Source organism: Vipera ursinii (genome assembly GCF_947247035.1).
Source record: "Vipera ursinii genome assembly, chromosome: 4".
NCBI lineage: Eukaryota > Metazoa > Chordata > Lepidosauria > Squamata > Viperidae > Vipera > Vipera ursinii.
Window position 1 is genome coordinate 53,110,060 of NC_139514.1, and position 13,928 is coordinate 53,123,987.

Genomic DNA, 13,928 nt, shown 5'->3' on the forward strand with positions numbered 1-13,928 from the left:
TCTTGAGTCAAACCCTGTTCTGCGCATGCGCGCATCTACGCACATGCACACACATGTTTTGCAGCTCCCAGTTTTCCCTTTTGTGAGGGAACCGGTTCCGAGTGGCTCTTTCACTGTTTCAGGTTGCTGACCCTTGGGCTAGGCGCAGCTTCTGCATGATGCGTCCAGCCCGTGGGCCAGCAGTTTGACACTCCTGATTTAGATATATTTAGCAGAGTGCCTGGATCTTCTTGTTTTGACCTTTTGTCAAACAAACTTAATACATTTATGTGCTTTTATGAGTATATGCTCTCTACAAATGATACTGCATAAGAGCTATGCTGTATAGTTTTATTTATTTTTTTCAGTAAGTTAGGTAGTCAATCCATAGACTAAAAATTATGGGAGCAAGTAGCTAATTGCAGGAGCAAGTAACTATTTTTTAATTGAATGTGAGAGTGCATACTATCATTTGGCTTTAACTCACTGGACATTTAACTCTGAATTCACTTCTTGGGTGAATTTAATATTAATCTCCCTATCATGACTAAGCTAAATTAGTAATTTCGTGCAGACAGGAATAGAGCCACAAAAATGGCAGTTGATCGCCCACTGCAGTACATAAAGTCAGAGCGTTTATACCGTATAGATTTTAACTGGGCTTCTTTCTCCCAAGCTTCCAAATTAATGGATATTTAGCAAGACCCTTTATGTATTTGGAAGGCAGTTTTGTTTACGGTATATAATGGTTCTCTAACTTGGGAGCCATTTGTTCCTGCCTCACCAGTCTTAATATTTTTCCCACATGATGGAAGTCTTGAAATATTACAAGTTCTGTTCCTTAGGAAGAAAAGTAATTTAATATAAATTCATATTCTTCCAGAATCTGTATTTTTCCTCTCGATGGAATAAAACCCTTTCAGTGATTCTTTTTTGTATTTAAATTAAGACAAAAGAATCTTAAAAAGAACAAGTTTTCAACAAGTCTAGATACTTTTTAAGACATGAGGTAGTAAGACACAGGGTAATTAATATCTTCACAAATAGCTGGCCACAGTTCAAAATCACAAACAGATAAACAAACATGAACTGAATGAGAATAATCATCTTGGTGAATAGCATTTCAGTAGAAGATTGCAGTTCTGTTATTTCTGAACCGTTCAGCACTCATATCAACACTGTGAATGGGCAAGTTACTGTATATAAATGGAGAGCAAACGCTGCTCGCTTCTAGCATTAAAGATGTTACCTAGTCGAGTAGTGAGACCTCCATAAGAAAACAACTAACCTCAGAGAGCACCAAGGACTCCATACTTCCAAGTAGTATAAACCATGATATTTTTCAAGACACCCATCTGAAAAGGATTAGCTCATATCAGATGTGCTAATTGCTAGTTGAAGGTGTTCTAAACCTTCGTTTATAATGGCCGAGTTAGTATCTCATTCTAAGCGAAGGAGAAAGGAAGAATAGCAAAAGGCAAAGAGTTGTATTATGCTTCAGTATGATGAAACCTGTACTTCTGCAAGAATATGTTAACAACAAACATTTCCACATCTTCTAGTCATTTTTTTCAATCATTGCAGTGCCTGAACCTTGCTCTTGTTGATTATGTTGTGATCATATACGGATATGCCAATGCTCTCCTTGGAATAGGGCAGCCTGAGGTAAGGCTTCAAGCTACTATGTTTTTTACAATCTACCTATCAAAGGAAAGTATGAATTTAAGATGCTTTAAATGGGCATGAAATTAGTTTGTGTAAGGCTTTTTCAGGTCAGCTGTTTGCTTTTTCATCTCTTTCCTTACATCAAATTTGCTACAGCTATTTTTACCAAAACTGAAATATTGCTTAGAAAAAAACGTATAAAGGAAGACAATAATTCTTAGCATGACATTTGACTATACTTATATTTCTTATGATATATCATCATTTAAGGTAATTCAGGTTGAACATTTGAGAAAAAAATGCTGCATTATTTTATTGATAATGGTTGTTCATACAATACAATCTTCATCAGTTGCTTCTTGTTTGTGTTTTATAATGAAAAGATGTTTGAAAGTTTTCAAACTCTATTATATTCTCCTAGAGCAGCTTCATGTGCATCAGGGGAATCTCTACACATAACAGAACTGATCTAAAAATATTGTTATTGATATTATTTGTCATACATTTCTTCTGCTAAGATAAGATGCTTTCAAAAGCAGAATTTATCTGTTGGTGCTAATTAGTAGAATGAAAATAACAAAACATGCATCATTCATTCTGTATTTATTAATTGTACAGTAATGCATTTGTGTATCTGAATATTTGCACAGTGCTTTTGATCTCTTTCATTTCTTCCACAGGAACTAAGCAAAGCCAAATATCATTTTGATAAAATAATTGAGCAATATCAGAAAGTGAGATTCAACTGCTTGGCACATTATGGAATTGGAAAAGTATATTTGAGACAAAATAGGTGAGTAGTACCACGATAGTGGTATAATTGGTTGGAACTTGTCACTGCAAAAAGGATTAGCCAGAGGGGCTGGCAGCTTAACAGTACAGTGGATATAGAAAGATATCCTTTAATATAACATATAAGCAGCACAATTCATCTGAAAAACAAACTGAAATCATTTAGGGGGAAAAATAAAAATAAAAAACTTACCTGGTTGCATAAGTGTTTATTCCCCAAATCCTGACATTTTAACGGGTGTGCAGTCTTTCTATATGTACTGTAACAGTTATCACATTCCGGAAGCCTATCCTATAAAAGGACTGGAAAAGTACCGTATTTTTCAGACTATAAGACGCACCCAGTTTTTAGAGCAGGAAAACAAGAAAAAAATTCTTTCTTCTCTCTCTCTCCCTCTCTTTCTCTCTCTCTCTCTCTTTCTCTCCCTCCCTCTCCCATTGTCCCTTCCTTCCTTCCTTCCTTTCCTTCCTTCCTTCCTTCCTTCCTTCCTTCCTTCCTTCTTTCCTTCCTTCCCTCCCTCCCTCCCTCCCTCCCTCTTTGTCCTTCCCTCTCTGCATTAGAGCAGTACCCGCGGAGGCAGCCCTGCAGCCCGGCTTTCTCTTGCAGAAAGCAAGCTGAAACAGAGTGAGGGAGATTGCCAGAAATGCGAATCGGCCGATCTCGCACTCCTGCAAACTCCCTCGCTCGGTTTCAGCTTCCCTTGCTACAAGAGAAAGCAGGCTGAAATGAGGCAGATTGCAGCAGCGCGAGATCAGCCGATTCGCATTCCTGGCAATCTCCCTCACTCCGTTTCAGCCTGCTTTCTCTTGTAGCAAGGGAAGCTGAAACTGAGCGAGGGAGAGTGCAGGAGCGTGAGATCGGCGTTTCTCAGCATGTGCCGATTCGTGCTCCTGGCAATCTGCCTTGCTTTCCACTTGCGGAGGTTGGGGCTGGCCATATGGATCACCTTCGGACCATAAGACGCAACTTCGTTTTCCCCCCCACTTTTGGGAAAAAAAGTGCGTCTTATGGTCCGAAAAATACGGTATGTTTAGATTGCACTGAATCTTTGATTTTCAAGGGAACCTGTTAGCCTTAATTGTCTTCCATTTAATGGCTTTAGGAATAATTTTTCTGAATTTATACTATACACTAAATCGCAATCTGGCCAACTACAATTTAGCTAGGAAGTTAAGTGAACACAGCCTACCTTGTAAACCACGGGTGTCAAACTTGCCACGTCACGTGACGTGTTGCAACTCTTTTTGCATTGCTGGCAATGGGGTGGGCGCCGCTTCAGTATGATGAAACCAGCCCGTGGGCCGGCAGGTTGACACCCCTGTTGTAAACTTAAGCATCCAGAGTATTGTGCAAACTCAGAAAACTGTAAAAGGAGTAAATTATGGTTAAATATATATACATTAATAACTCTTGAGAGGATAGGGAGAAAAAAAGTGGCATGTAATTTTTTTTATAACTGTATAAACTATGAGTCTTTTCATGTGCACGTAGATTTTCTGAGGCTCTAGACCAATTCATGAAATCAAAAACTATGGTTAATCTTAAGATTGTACCTGGAGTATTGACATGGCCTACAACATCATTAGTTATCAAAGAAACAAGATCAGAAACATTACAAGTAAGTCATAATGTTGTTTTGTACTTTTGATTGAACTTCTATCCCCATAAGCCATCTCACATGGTGCCTTTCCAGAATATATTTCTCATTATGACCATTGCAGATGAACAGAAGAGCTGCTATTCATTTTCGGTGGAGGCATGGATGATTTTAGCCATCCATTTCAGGAGGCAAGTCCTTTAGAAATTGCTTTAACCTTTCAAAAGGATTTGTATTACCTCTGTTGGGTAGGCAGGTGGCTTCAGTCTCTGAGTCTGCAAAATTCACATGTGTTCTTCAAAATGTCTTCTTCCTCTCCTGCTTCTGGTCAAAGAAAGCCTGCAAAAATTGTGCCTAGATATAGGCACTGCACTGCTGAATTATTTGTGTGGTTGGTAGACTGATGCTGTCTAGGTAACGTTAATCAAACCCAACAGCAACAAGATACCATGATGTTGATGCTGATAAGGAATTGTCACTGCCGATGGAGAAGAGATAATAGGGTGGGTAGAGTGCAGACTGCTCCCTCAGGAGTGAAAGTGTAAAGAATGGTTACTGAAGCTGCACCCTCCAGTATCTGTATCTGCACAAGCAGGTGGTTTCCACAAGACAAACATTTGGATAAAACTCAGTTTCCTGTGCGGTTTCTTCTTTCAGTCCCCCCCAGTGACTTATCCCAAATTTCTCCCCTGAATTTCCCTCTAAGGTAGGGGTGTCAAACTGCCAGCCCGTGGGCCGGATGCATCAGGGTGAAACCGCGTCCTCCCTATTGCCGGCAATGGAGAAAAAAAAGTCACGATACGTCGCGACACGTCACATGACGTTGCAAGTTTGACAGCCCTGCGGAAGAAATGGCGTTACTTTATTTAAATGAGACTCACATTATAGCAACTTGGTTTGCTTGTTCAAGGTTAAAAGACAGATATGTCTACAAAATTCTGGAAACATTATGGATTTTTTTTAGAAGTACTTGGTCATAAATGATAATGATTTTTGAATTTGCAAACGGATGGTGAGGTTATGGGAACAAGTGAATTATGTACATAATGTTAGAGATGGTGGGGAAAATATTACATGTGCTTGTAAATATTGCAGGGAAGATCAGGAGTTATTTTAAATATTTCCGTTTCTTTTATCTTTTTTTCTTTTTTGCTCTTTGTGTTTTATTTATTTATATCCCACCTTTATTATTTTCATAAACCATTCAAGGCAGCAAACCTATCAAATACTTCCTCCTCCTCTGATTTTCCCCACAACCACAACCCTATGAGGTGAGTTGGGCTGAGAGAAAGTGCCTGGCCCAAGATAACCCAGCTGGCTTTCCTGGCTAAAGTGGAACTAGAACTCACAGTCTCCCATTTTCTAGCCTGGTGCCTTAACCACTAGAGCAAACTGACTATTTCTTTTTTCTTTCTGATTTCAGGTTGTATTATCTTTTAGTATTGTAAAAGTCCTCAATAAAAATATTTTTTTTAAAAAAGCACTGTACAAGGCATTGCCTCTGGCCCTGAAGATTTAAGACTTTTCAAGGGCAATAGATATTCCCCTGACCATGGTTTTATCAATCTCAATCTTTAATCGTACTTCGTATTGTTCTTCATAGGCTGGCAGAGTCTATCTTCCTTATTGAAGAAGCCTGTGACAAATGAGTAGTTCTGTTTTGTCTTTGTTATCTAATAGCATTCTGATAATCTTCTCTGGGCATATTTGTCTTTCAAATAAACCCAAATAATTTAGTTAGTTAATAGTAAAAAAAATTAGGCTCAGAGGGAATTCCTACGTATTGTAAAAGATTTCCTATGCACAATAAATTAGCACTCTTTAGCTTAGGAACAGGATGGCTGTGTTGACAATTATTTTTTTAAAAAATAATGCTTTAAATGTCTTTAACTTGATTTAGTTGATAACTTCCCTGAGAAAATGCTTCTTAAAACATCATGGTACTGTTGTAGTACAGAGGACAACCTGCATTGTTTTAATACAGCTGAAAGCCTTGAGTCAATCTTAGCTGGCAGTACAATTACTAGTAGAAAAATTCAGACATACTGATTTACTAATTGGTGAAAAAACAGGTCTCCACACTGAAAATTGAAATTAAAATAGTCAATCTTTCACTTAATGTGTTATTTTTATGGTATTGTGTATTTAACAAATATATTTTTGGACTTTTAAGTGTGATGTACATAGATGTTCTTTTGCCTTAAATACAGTCTTTCAAAATTGTTCTTAAGCTTAGCAGTGCTTAACAAGTGTATAATCTCCAGTGAACAAGTGACAGTATTTAATTTTGATTTTTTTGGGGTCATAGGCTATATTGGAAGATTGTATTACAGAATGCAAGTTTCCCCCAAAACCAGATGCAGTATGTCGTTACCAGCAATGCCAGGCACATAAAATCAATATATATTTTAATGACCCGGATTTCAAGGTAAGTATTATATTTTAATTATGTTGTCTCTTTGTTTAGACATTTTTGCAAAACTTTTCTAGTACTATTTACTCGTGCTTTGCCATGTTTTTTGCAGGGTTAATATTTTTCTCCAAATTTCAGGGTTTTATACGTATTGCCTGCTGTGAACGGTGCATAGTAGAATTTCATTTAAGCTGCTGGAAAAAAGTGAAAGCTACAAGATACTACGATAAAAATGATAAGGTAACATATTGAAATTCCCTTCTTTGTGAATGTTGCTTAGTCTTTTATTGAGCTGAATGGAATTTCATAATTTAGGCATGCTTGATTTGCATCTGCACGATCATTATTTGTTGTCTCATCAAGATGCTTTCATCCATTATAAGGAAAATACATGGGTTCAGGGTTATATAACTTTTAGGTCATTCAAAGAATGTAAGGGAATCTTTTCCCCCCTACTCACGACTGAGTAGGGAAAGAAAATTGATTGGAGGAGACTTCCTGGACAAGTCCCTGCAGTTTTTTTGGCAAAGTTTTTCGGAATAGGTTGCCACTGCCTCTTTCCTTGGTTTGAGCAAAAGTGATTGACCTAAAGTCATCTAGCTGGTTTTGTGCCTGAGATGGAATTAAGACTCACAGTCTCCAACTTTCTAGCCTGAAACCTTAACTACTACATATAGCCTTATAGGAGAAGGGATTATTTCTTGTACAACTGTATTTTGTTTAGTTTGCAAAATAACCAAATAAATTTTAGCTAACCTGAACTCAGTCAGGGTTATGATGTCTTTGAATTCCAGTTGATAAGGATGATGATAAAAACATGGATCCATTCACGATACAGTAAATATTCAGCAATAATAAATATATAAATTAATATTTAAAAGGAAACAGAAGCAAAATAATAAAATAATGTCACATCTGTGTCATTTGTACAAAGCTTAAATTCAGTGTAAATTCAAAAGTAATATGTTAAGTCCACAAATTTTGCAATGAAGTCCTGTCCACAGATAAATGTTCTGCTAACGTCCACAGGATATTCTTCAAGCGATGTGTTTCACTCCAGATTGTTGTGGTCTTATTTCTAAAATCACTGTCTTCAGTTCTTCTGGTATTGTGAAATGTGAAGTAAGTATTAATAAAATATAGGGGTTTTTATTTATTTATTTATTTATTTATTTATTTCAGTGGAAACAAAATGCTGAGATATTATTATTTTGCTGCAGACAAGAATTTTGGATTTAGTTATATGTGCTTGTTATACCAGTTATGAATAAAAGGATCCAAGAATGTACATTTCAAAGTTCTCCGCTTTACTCCAAGTAGAAAGTTTCCTCCTTCCTGTTAATATCCGAGGCAGTTGGGGAATTCATGCTGAGCAGAGGAGCAATAAAAAAGAAGAAATACATACACTTGTAGTTTGCCCCAGTCACTTAAATACAGATCAAAGAGTCTTTGGTACTAGACATCAGGCTAGCTGTTCTTTGGGAAGAATAGTTTAAAAAACTTAGGTTGTTGCTGAAAAATTATACAGGTGGGTTTTGTATGTATCCTGCCATTCCAGTGGATGAATTCCTTAAAAAGGTAGTTCTTGCACACACACATATGCCTATCCACCCTTTTGTGAGCATGTAAAATGCATGCACCCATAGAAACCCACTTTAAATGTCCTCCTCTAAACAAAACCACTTATCAAAACTGTTGATATGCAAAACCTCTTACTGTGGCTAACAAGCTTGGTGAGGTTTTTTTCCCCAACTGCAGAGCTGGAGAAAAAACTCTTGATGCAAAAGCATTGATAATAAGGCCATCATTAATGAAGGCTACCTGTATAACAATATTTTCAGCTAATTTTGATAGTCAAGAAAAAACGATGGATGAGATGCAGAATGCTGATAACATTGAAATTAAAAGAATCTGCTGAATAGCTGTATTGTAACATTGAATAAAATAATGTATAATTTACAATTAAACAATATTTGTGGTCTTAGTAAAGCATATTAATATGGATTAATCTGACAGCATAGCAGCATCTCCTTCATTTAAAAAAAAACACAATAACATAATATGAAAGAAAAGGAATATTTGAAGCTTGCGTTTTTTGCTTCCCTAGTTTGAACATAAAATAATAACCAAAAATCTTCCAAGGCCTGTTCTAAAGCAGAAATGCTCGAGGTAAGTTTCCAAACTCTTCAGGTAACAGTTTTTTTTAATAACATATTCCCAGTAAGAAAAGATGAACTACCAACTGAAAAATGCTATTTCTTAGAATGGGATACACAAAGATATTGCTGATAATTTGACTGTGATAACTGCGATTATTTGATTTCTTATCCCCAGCCTTGCGTGACCTAGCAAGGTTAATAGGACTTTCCTAAGCCACTTTGAGCGAATGAGTATAATAATATTCAAAATTTTCTAAGCCCTGTACAAATCAGCATTTATCAACTTTTTAACTTTTAATTGGATTTATGTTTGGAAAAGAATATTGATTTTGAATGGGACATAGTACTGTAAATACAATCAGTAGTCATACAAATTTGTGACTTCTATTAATGATTATTAACATTAGAATAATTACTTAATTGTGTGTAATTCTGTTGATTGTAGTAGAGCTTCACGGGAATGACGCCATTATAGTTGGTATTTTTGGAATCTTATGTGTTATTTCATTAAACTTATATTAGTTGTGTAAATCTATATTAGCCCATATTAGGCTACAGGCAATTACCCAGGTTACTAAAGTTCATTTACCTTTTAATTAATAAATGATGACAATTTTTAATATTTAAAGATTATGTCATCAACTTGTCAAAGTACTTCCAAATTTCATCTTCACTGAGCTGTCCATATGTCTGTTGCACTCACATAGTTCTTTGGCTAGCTTCTCTCTGCTTTGTTGAACAGCAGTTGTGCAAGAGACTCTGTATTTCAAGCAGTCATGTTTTTGACTTTTCAGTGGTGAGTTATATGCCTATATTGTTAAATGTCTTGTAAGGCTCGGTCTTAATTGTTTGCATCAGTTTTAGGAAGTTACAAGTAAAACAGGAGAAAAAACTAAGAAGAAAATTTATAAAAGAAGCAGTTTCCTTCAGAAATCTTCACAGAAGTAGCATTGTGGCAAAAGATGATAGCTTTAAAGGTATGTGAATATAGATCTTTCTAAGGTTCTACATTTAGGCAGGAAAAATCAAATGCACAGGTATAGTATAGGTGGTACCTTGCTCAATAGTAGTAATTGTGAGAGGGATCTCGGAGTCTTAGTAGACAATCACTTCAATATGAGCCAGCAGTGTGCTGCAGCTGCCAAAAAAGCCAACACAGTGCTAGGCTGCATTAACAGAGGGATAGAATCAAGATCAAGTAAAGTACTAATACCACTTTACAATGCTTTGGTAAGGCCACACCTGGAATACTGCATCCAGTTTTGGTCACCACGATGTAAAAAAGATGTCGAAACTCTAGAAAGAGTACAAAGAAGAGCAACAGAGATGATTGGGGGACTGGAGGCTAAAACATATAGGGAACGGTTGCTGGAATTGGGTATGTGTAGTTTAATGAAGAGAAGAGTGAGGGGTGACATGATAGCAGTGTTCCAATATCTCAGGGGCTGCCACAAAGAAGAGGGAGTCAAGCTATTCTCCAAAGCACCTGAAAGCAGGACAAGAAGCAACGGATGGAAACTAGTCAAGGAGAGAAGCAGCCTAGAACTAAGGAGAAACTTCCTGACAGTTAGAACAATTAACCAGTGGAACAACCTGCCTCCAGAGGTGGTGAATGCTCCAACACTGGAGGTTTCTAAGAAGAGACTGGACAGCCATTTGCCTGAAATGGTATAAGGTTTCCTGCCTGAGCAGGGGGTTGGACTAGATGACCTCCAAGATCCCTTCCAACTTTTTTATTATTATTACTATTATTATTATTATTATTATTATTATTATTATTATTATTATTATTATTATTATTATTATTATTATTTTGAGAATATCTGCAAATATCTTACATGTTGATGCTCTGTTTATATCACCAAAGTTTTGCCATCACAGTATTTGCTTTTATCTTAGAAAATACTCCAAAGAATTTTTTTGTTGAGGATACAGTCCTGCAACTTATTGGACGGTATACAGTGAATATACAAGATGGTATACGTGATGTCTTCAAACTTCTGATTGAATTGCTATCTTGGTGGGTACTTAGTGAAGAGGATTATGCACTCTTTTCAACAAGTTGTCTATCGTCGGCTGAAATAATGGACCAGCTCATAAGCTTTTTAATTGCTAAAAATGATAGAGTGAAGACAAGAATTTTTGTACATGTTGTAAGTGAACTTGAAGAAGTGGATCCTAAGCTACATGACTGGATGAAACATCTTGACAATAATGGTATGGTCATGTTTTCTATAGTCCTGTAATTCCTTTATTATTTCATCCTAGGACTATATATAGCTCATGGAATTTAGGAATGAGGTTTGTTTACCTTAAAGAAGAGACTTGTCTTAGCTGTTGTAAACCTGGAACTAATTCTGATCTGCAAATTCCCTTATGCTTTATTTTTAATGAAAGTTAAGATTATTATAGGTAGTCCCCGATTTACAATCATTTGCTTAGTGACCTTCAAAGTAACCACGGCACTTAAAAAAAGCGACTTATGACCTTTTTTCACACCTATGACTGTTGCAGCATCCCCATGTCACAAGATCAAAATTTGGATGCTTGGCAACTGGTTTGTATTTATGACGGTTGCACTGTTTTGGGGTCACGCGATTGCTTTTTCCGATTTTCTGACAAGCCAAGTCAATGGGGAGGCCAGATTCGCTGAGCAACTGTATTACTAACAGGTGCAGTGATAAAATTAACAACTGTGGCAAGTTCATAAAATGAGACAAAGTTTACTTAACAACTATCTTGCTTAGCAACACAAATGTTGGGCTCAATTTTGGTTGTAACTCTTAAGACTACCTGTATTTAAATATAGAAAGAAAAGGCTATATGGATCTTGAAAAGGTATTCTCTTGGTGGGCAGCCTAGTGGTAAGCAAAGTGTCGATTGTACCCAGAGGCCTATGGAGATAATCCAGCACACTTTTCAAAGCAGCCACGTGGGCTTGCGAGGGTGCAACTGCTGGAGTGCGTCAAAGAAAGGACCTCCATTTCCACTAAGCTGCTTTGTGAAGTGACTCTTAAAAGGTTTCAAAGGCCTAATATTGTAGTGATTTAGGGTAAATATGTACGTTTATTATAGCTGATAAAAAAGTATATCCTAAAAGGAAATAGTATCTTAAAATCAGTTACATTAAATTTGGAATGTATCTTGGCTTTCAATTTTTTTCTTTTTTAAGTTTCTTGTCAGAAATTCTTTTTAATTTGTTCATTATAATATACTACTCACAGTGGCATGATTTCAATAGTTTTAAGAATAGTCTTCTGTATAGATTTTTAATTTGTTATGGCAATGCAGGATCAGGAGCTAGGTGGAAATTGTCACATTTGTTTTACACTGCTGATTTTGTTTCTCCTCTAAAATCTATGCCATTTTTATTATCACTAATCAAAACCAGAACATTTCCAGAAACTATGTGCAAATTAAAATTATTTTGTTTACTTTGTAGAATACAGCATGTACAGTATCTCGATTATAATTAACTTCTATTTCAAAAGAGCATTTTTTTTTAACTGAAGGTTTTTATTTTTTTCTATCTCTTTAGGAAAAAGAGTGGTGCAAAAGTAAAATACAATAGTAATATGAAAATAGCAATTAATGTAATATTCTCTAGTATAGCATTCTTAAATGGGAGGAAATATATATATATAGTAAACCAGAAGATAAATGATAATCTTCACATGAACCTTATTATTACTACTATGTTATTATTATTACCATTTCTATTATTTTTCAGGTTTAAAAGCTACTGAATTTTTTCTCTCGGAATATATAACTTACATTCTACAGATTGACTTTAATTCAGTAGCAGTTCTCTGGAATGAGAAATATGGTATTAAACTCAGCAGAACATTCACCTGCTTATCTGAAGATGTACATGAAATAATAAAATACCTAGAAGAGTTGTCACTTACAGAAGTTCGCTGCTTATTGTGGTTATTAGAAGAAAATAGACAGTGTTTCCCATTTCTTCATCAATGTTTAGATGACTATTTCAATAACCTGGGTAAGTGTGCAAGGATGCATAAAAGGCATTCTATGAAATCTTTTGTCACCAGTTTGAAAGAAATCCCCCAAAATAACTTGGCAGAAAGGAATAGCTGATTTTTCAGGTAATGTCAGCCTTGCAAGATAATCCAGACAGGGGGCACACACTGGAGTGCTAGCTCTACCTTTACTGTAAGATTAACAAAATCTTGGAAGTCTGAAAGTGCCCCCTTCCTATCACTCACTTTTACTCCCAAACACGAGGGAAGGTCCCTTCTGAGAAACATTCAGTGGCCCTCTTCTTTTGCCCTCACATTTCATTTATCAGGCCATTGCCTAGACCAGGGGTCGGCAACCTAAAAAAGGAAAAGAGCCACCGAGAACCGGTTCCATCACAAATTAAAAAAACTGGGAGCCGCGTGCGTGTGTCCATGCACGCGCATGCGCAAAAAACATTTTGCGCATGCGCAAAATGGTTTTTTGTGCATGCACGGACGCACGCGGTTGCCATTTTTTTAAAAAAGTGAGATGGAACCGGTTCCCGGTTGCCTGACGGCAACGGCCCGTCTGCAAAGCTGCCGCTTTCTGCAGCTTTGCAGACGGGCCGCGGCAGCTTCCTCAAAGAGCGGCACCGCTGCCCGTTCGCCCGGAGGTACGCTCGCACCTCTCCAAAGGTTTGGGGAGGTGCGCGCGCACCTCCGCCCATTCGGGGAGGTGCGCGCGCACCTCTCCAAACGGGCGGTGCCACTCTCCATTTGGAGAGGTGCGCGCGCACCACTGCCCGTTCGAAGAGGTGCGCGCACACCGGGCGGCTGGGAGCCGCATGAGACGGCTCAAAGAGCTGCATGCAGCTCCGGAGCCGCGGGTTGCCGACCCGTGGCCTAGACCAAGGGTAGGCAACCTTGGCTCTTTTATGACTCGTGGACTTCAACTCCCAGAATACTTGAGCCACCTGGCTCAGGAATTCTGGGAGTTGAAGTCCACGAGTCATAGAAGACCCAAGTTTACCTATCCCTGGCCTAGGCTGTGTGGCTTTTCCTCCCAAGATCGTTCCCACATAACATTATAAATAGTAATGTTTTGGGTGAGGGATAGATTGTGTACAGGTATAGAGATTAGGAAAACTATAGCAATGTATAGATAATGCTGGGTATATAAAGTAACAGCACGTCTGTGATGAGGATAGAAGTTCTTTTGATTATACCCTTGACTATGATTTAGTTGTATGTTTGTTGTGTATATAATGGCAGGTTTGTTGATTTATTAATTTCTGTAGTCATTGGCATGAAGAATCCCATCTTCAGGCCTACTTTGTGTATTGTATTGAAATTATTGTTTGTC

The 13,928-nt window shown here is 37.3% G+C and overlaps 1 protein-coding gene across 3 annotated transcripts in view; it reads left to right on the forward strand.

Moving 5' to 3' along the window:
* The window catches only part of TTC3 (tetratricopeptide repeat domain 3), a 70,576-nt gene that overhangs the window by 28,446 nt on the left and 28,202 nt on the right, over positions 1 to 13,928 (forward strand). For all 3 annotated transcript variants that reach the window (XM_083362875.1, XM_083362876.1, XM_083362877.1), the window contains 10 exons: positions 1,564 to 1,644; positions 2,325 to 2,437; positions 3,929 to 4,055; positions 6,343 to 6,462; positions 6,586 to 6,687; positions 7,477 to 7,569; positions 8,555 to 8,616; positions 9,465 to 9,583; positions 10,506 to 10,823; positions 12,337 to 12,606. In XM_083362875.1, coding sequence (XP_083219001.1) covers positions 1,564 to 1,644; positions 2,325 to 2,437; positions 3,929 to 4,055; positions 6,343 to 6,462; positions 6,586 to 6,687; positions 7,477 to 7,569; positions 8,555 to 8,616; positions 9,465 to 9,583; positions 10,506 to 10,823; positions 12,337 to 12,606 — 1,405 coding nt within the window. The remainder of the gene's footprint in view (positions 1 to 1,563; positions 1,645 to 2,324; positions 2,438 to 3,928; positions 4,056 to 6,342; positions 6,463 to 6,585; positions 6,688 to 7,476; positions 7,570 to 8,554; positions 8,617 to 9,464; positions 9,584 to 10,505; positions 10,824 to 12,336; positions 12,607 to 13,928) is intronic.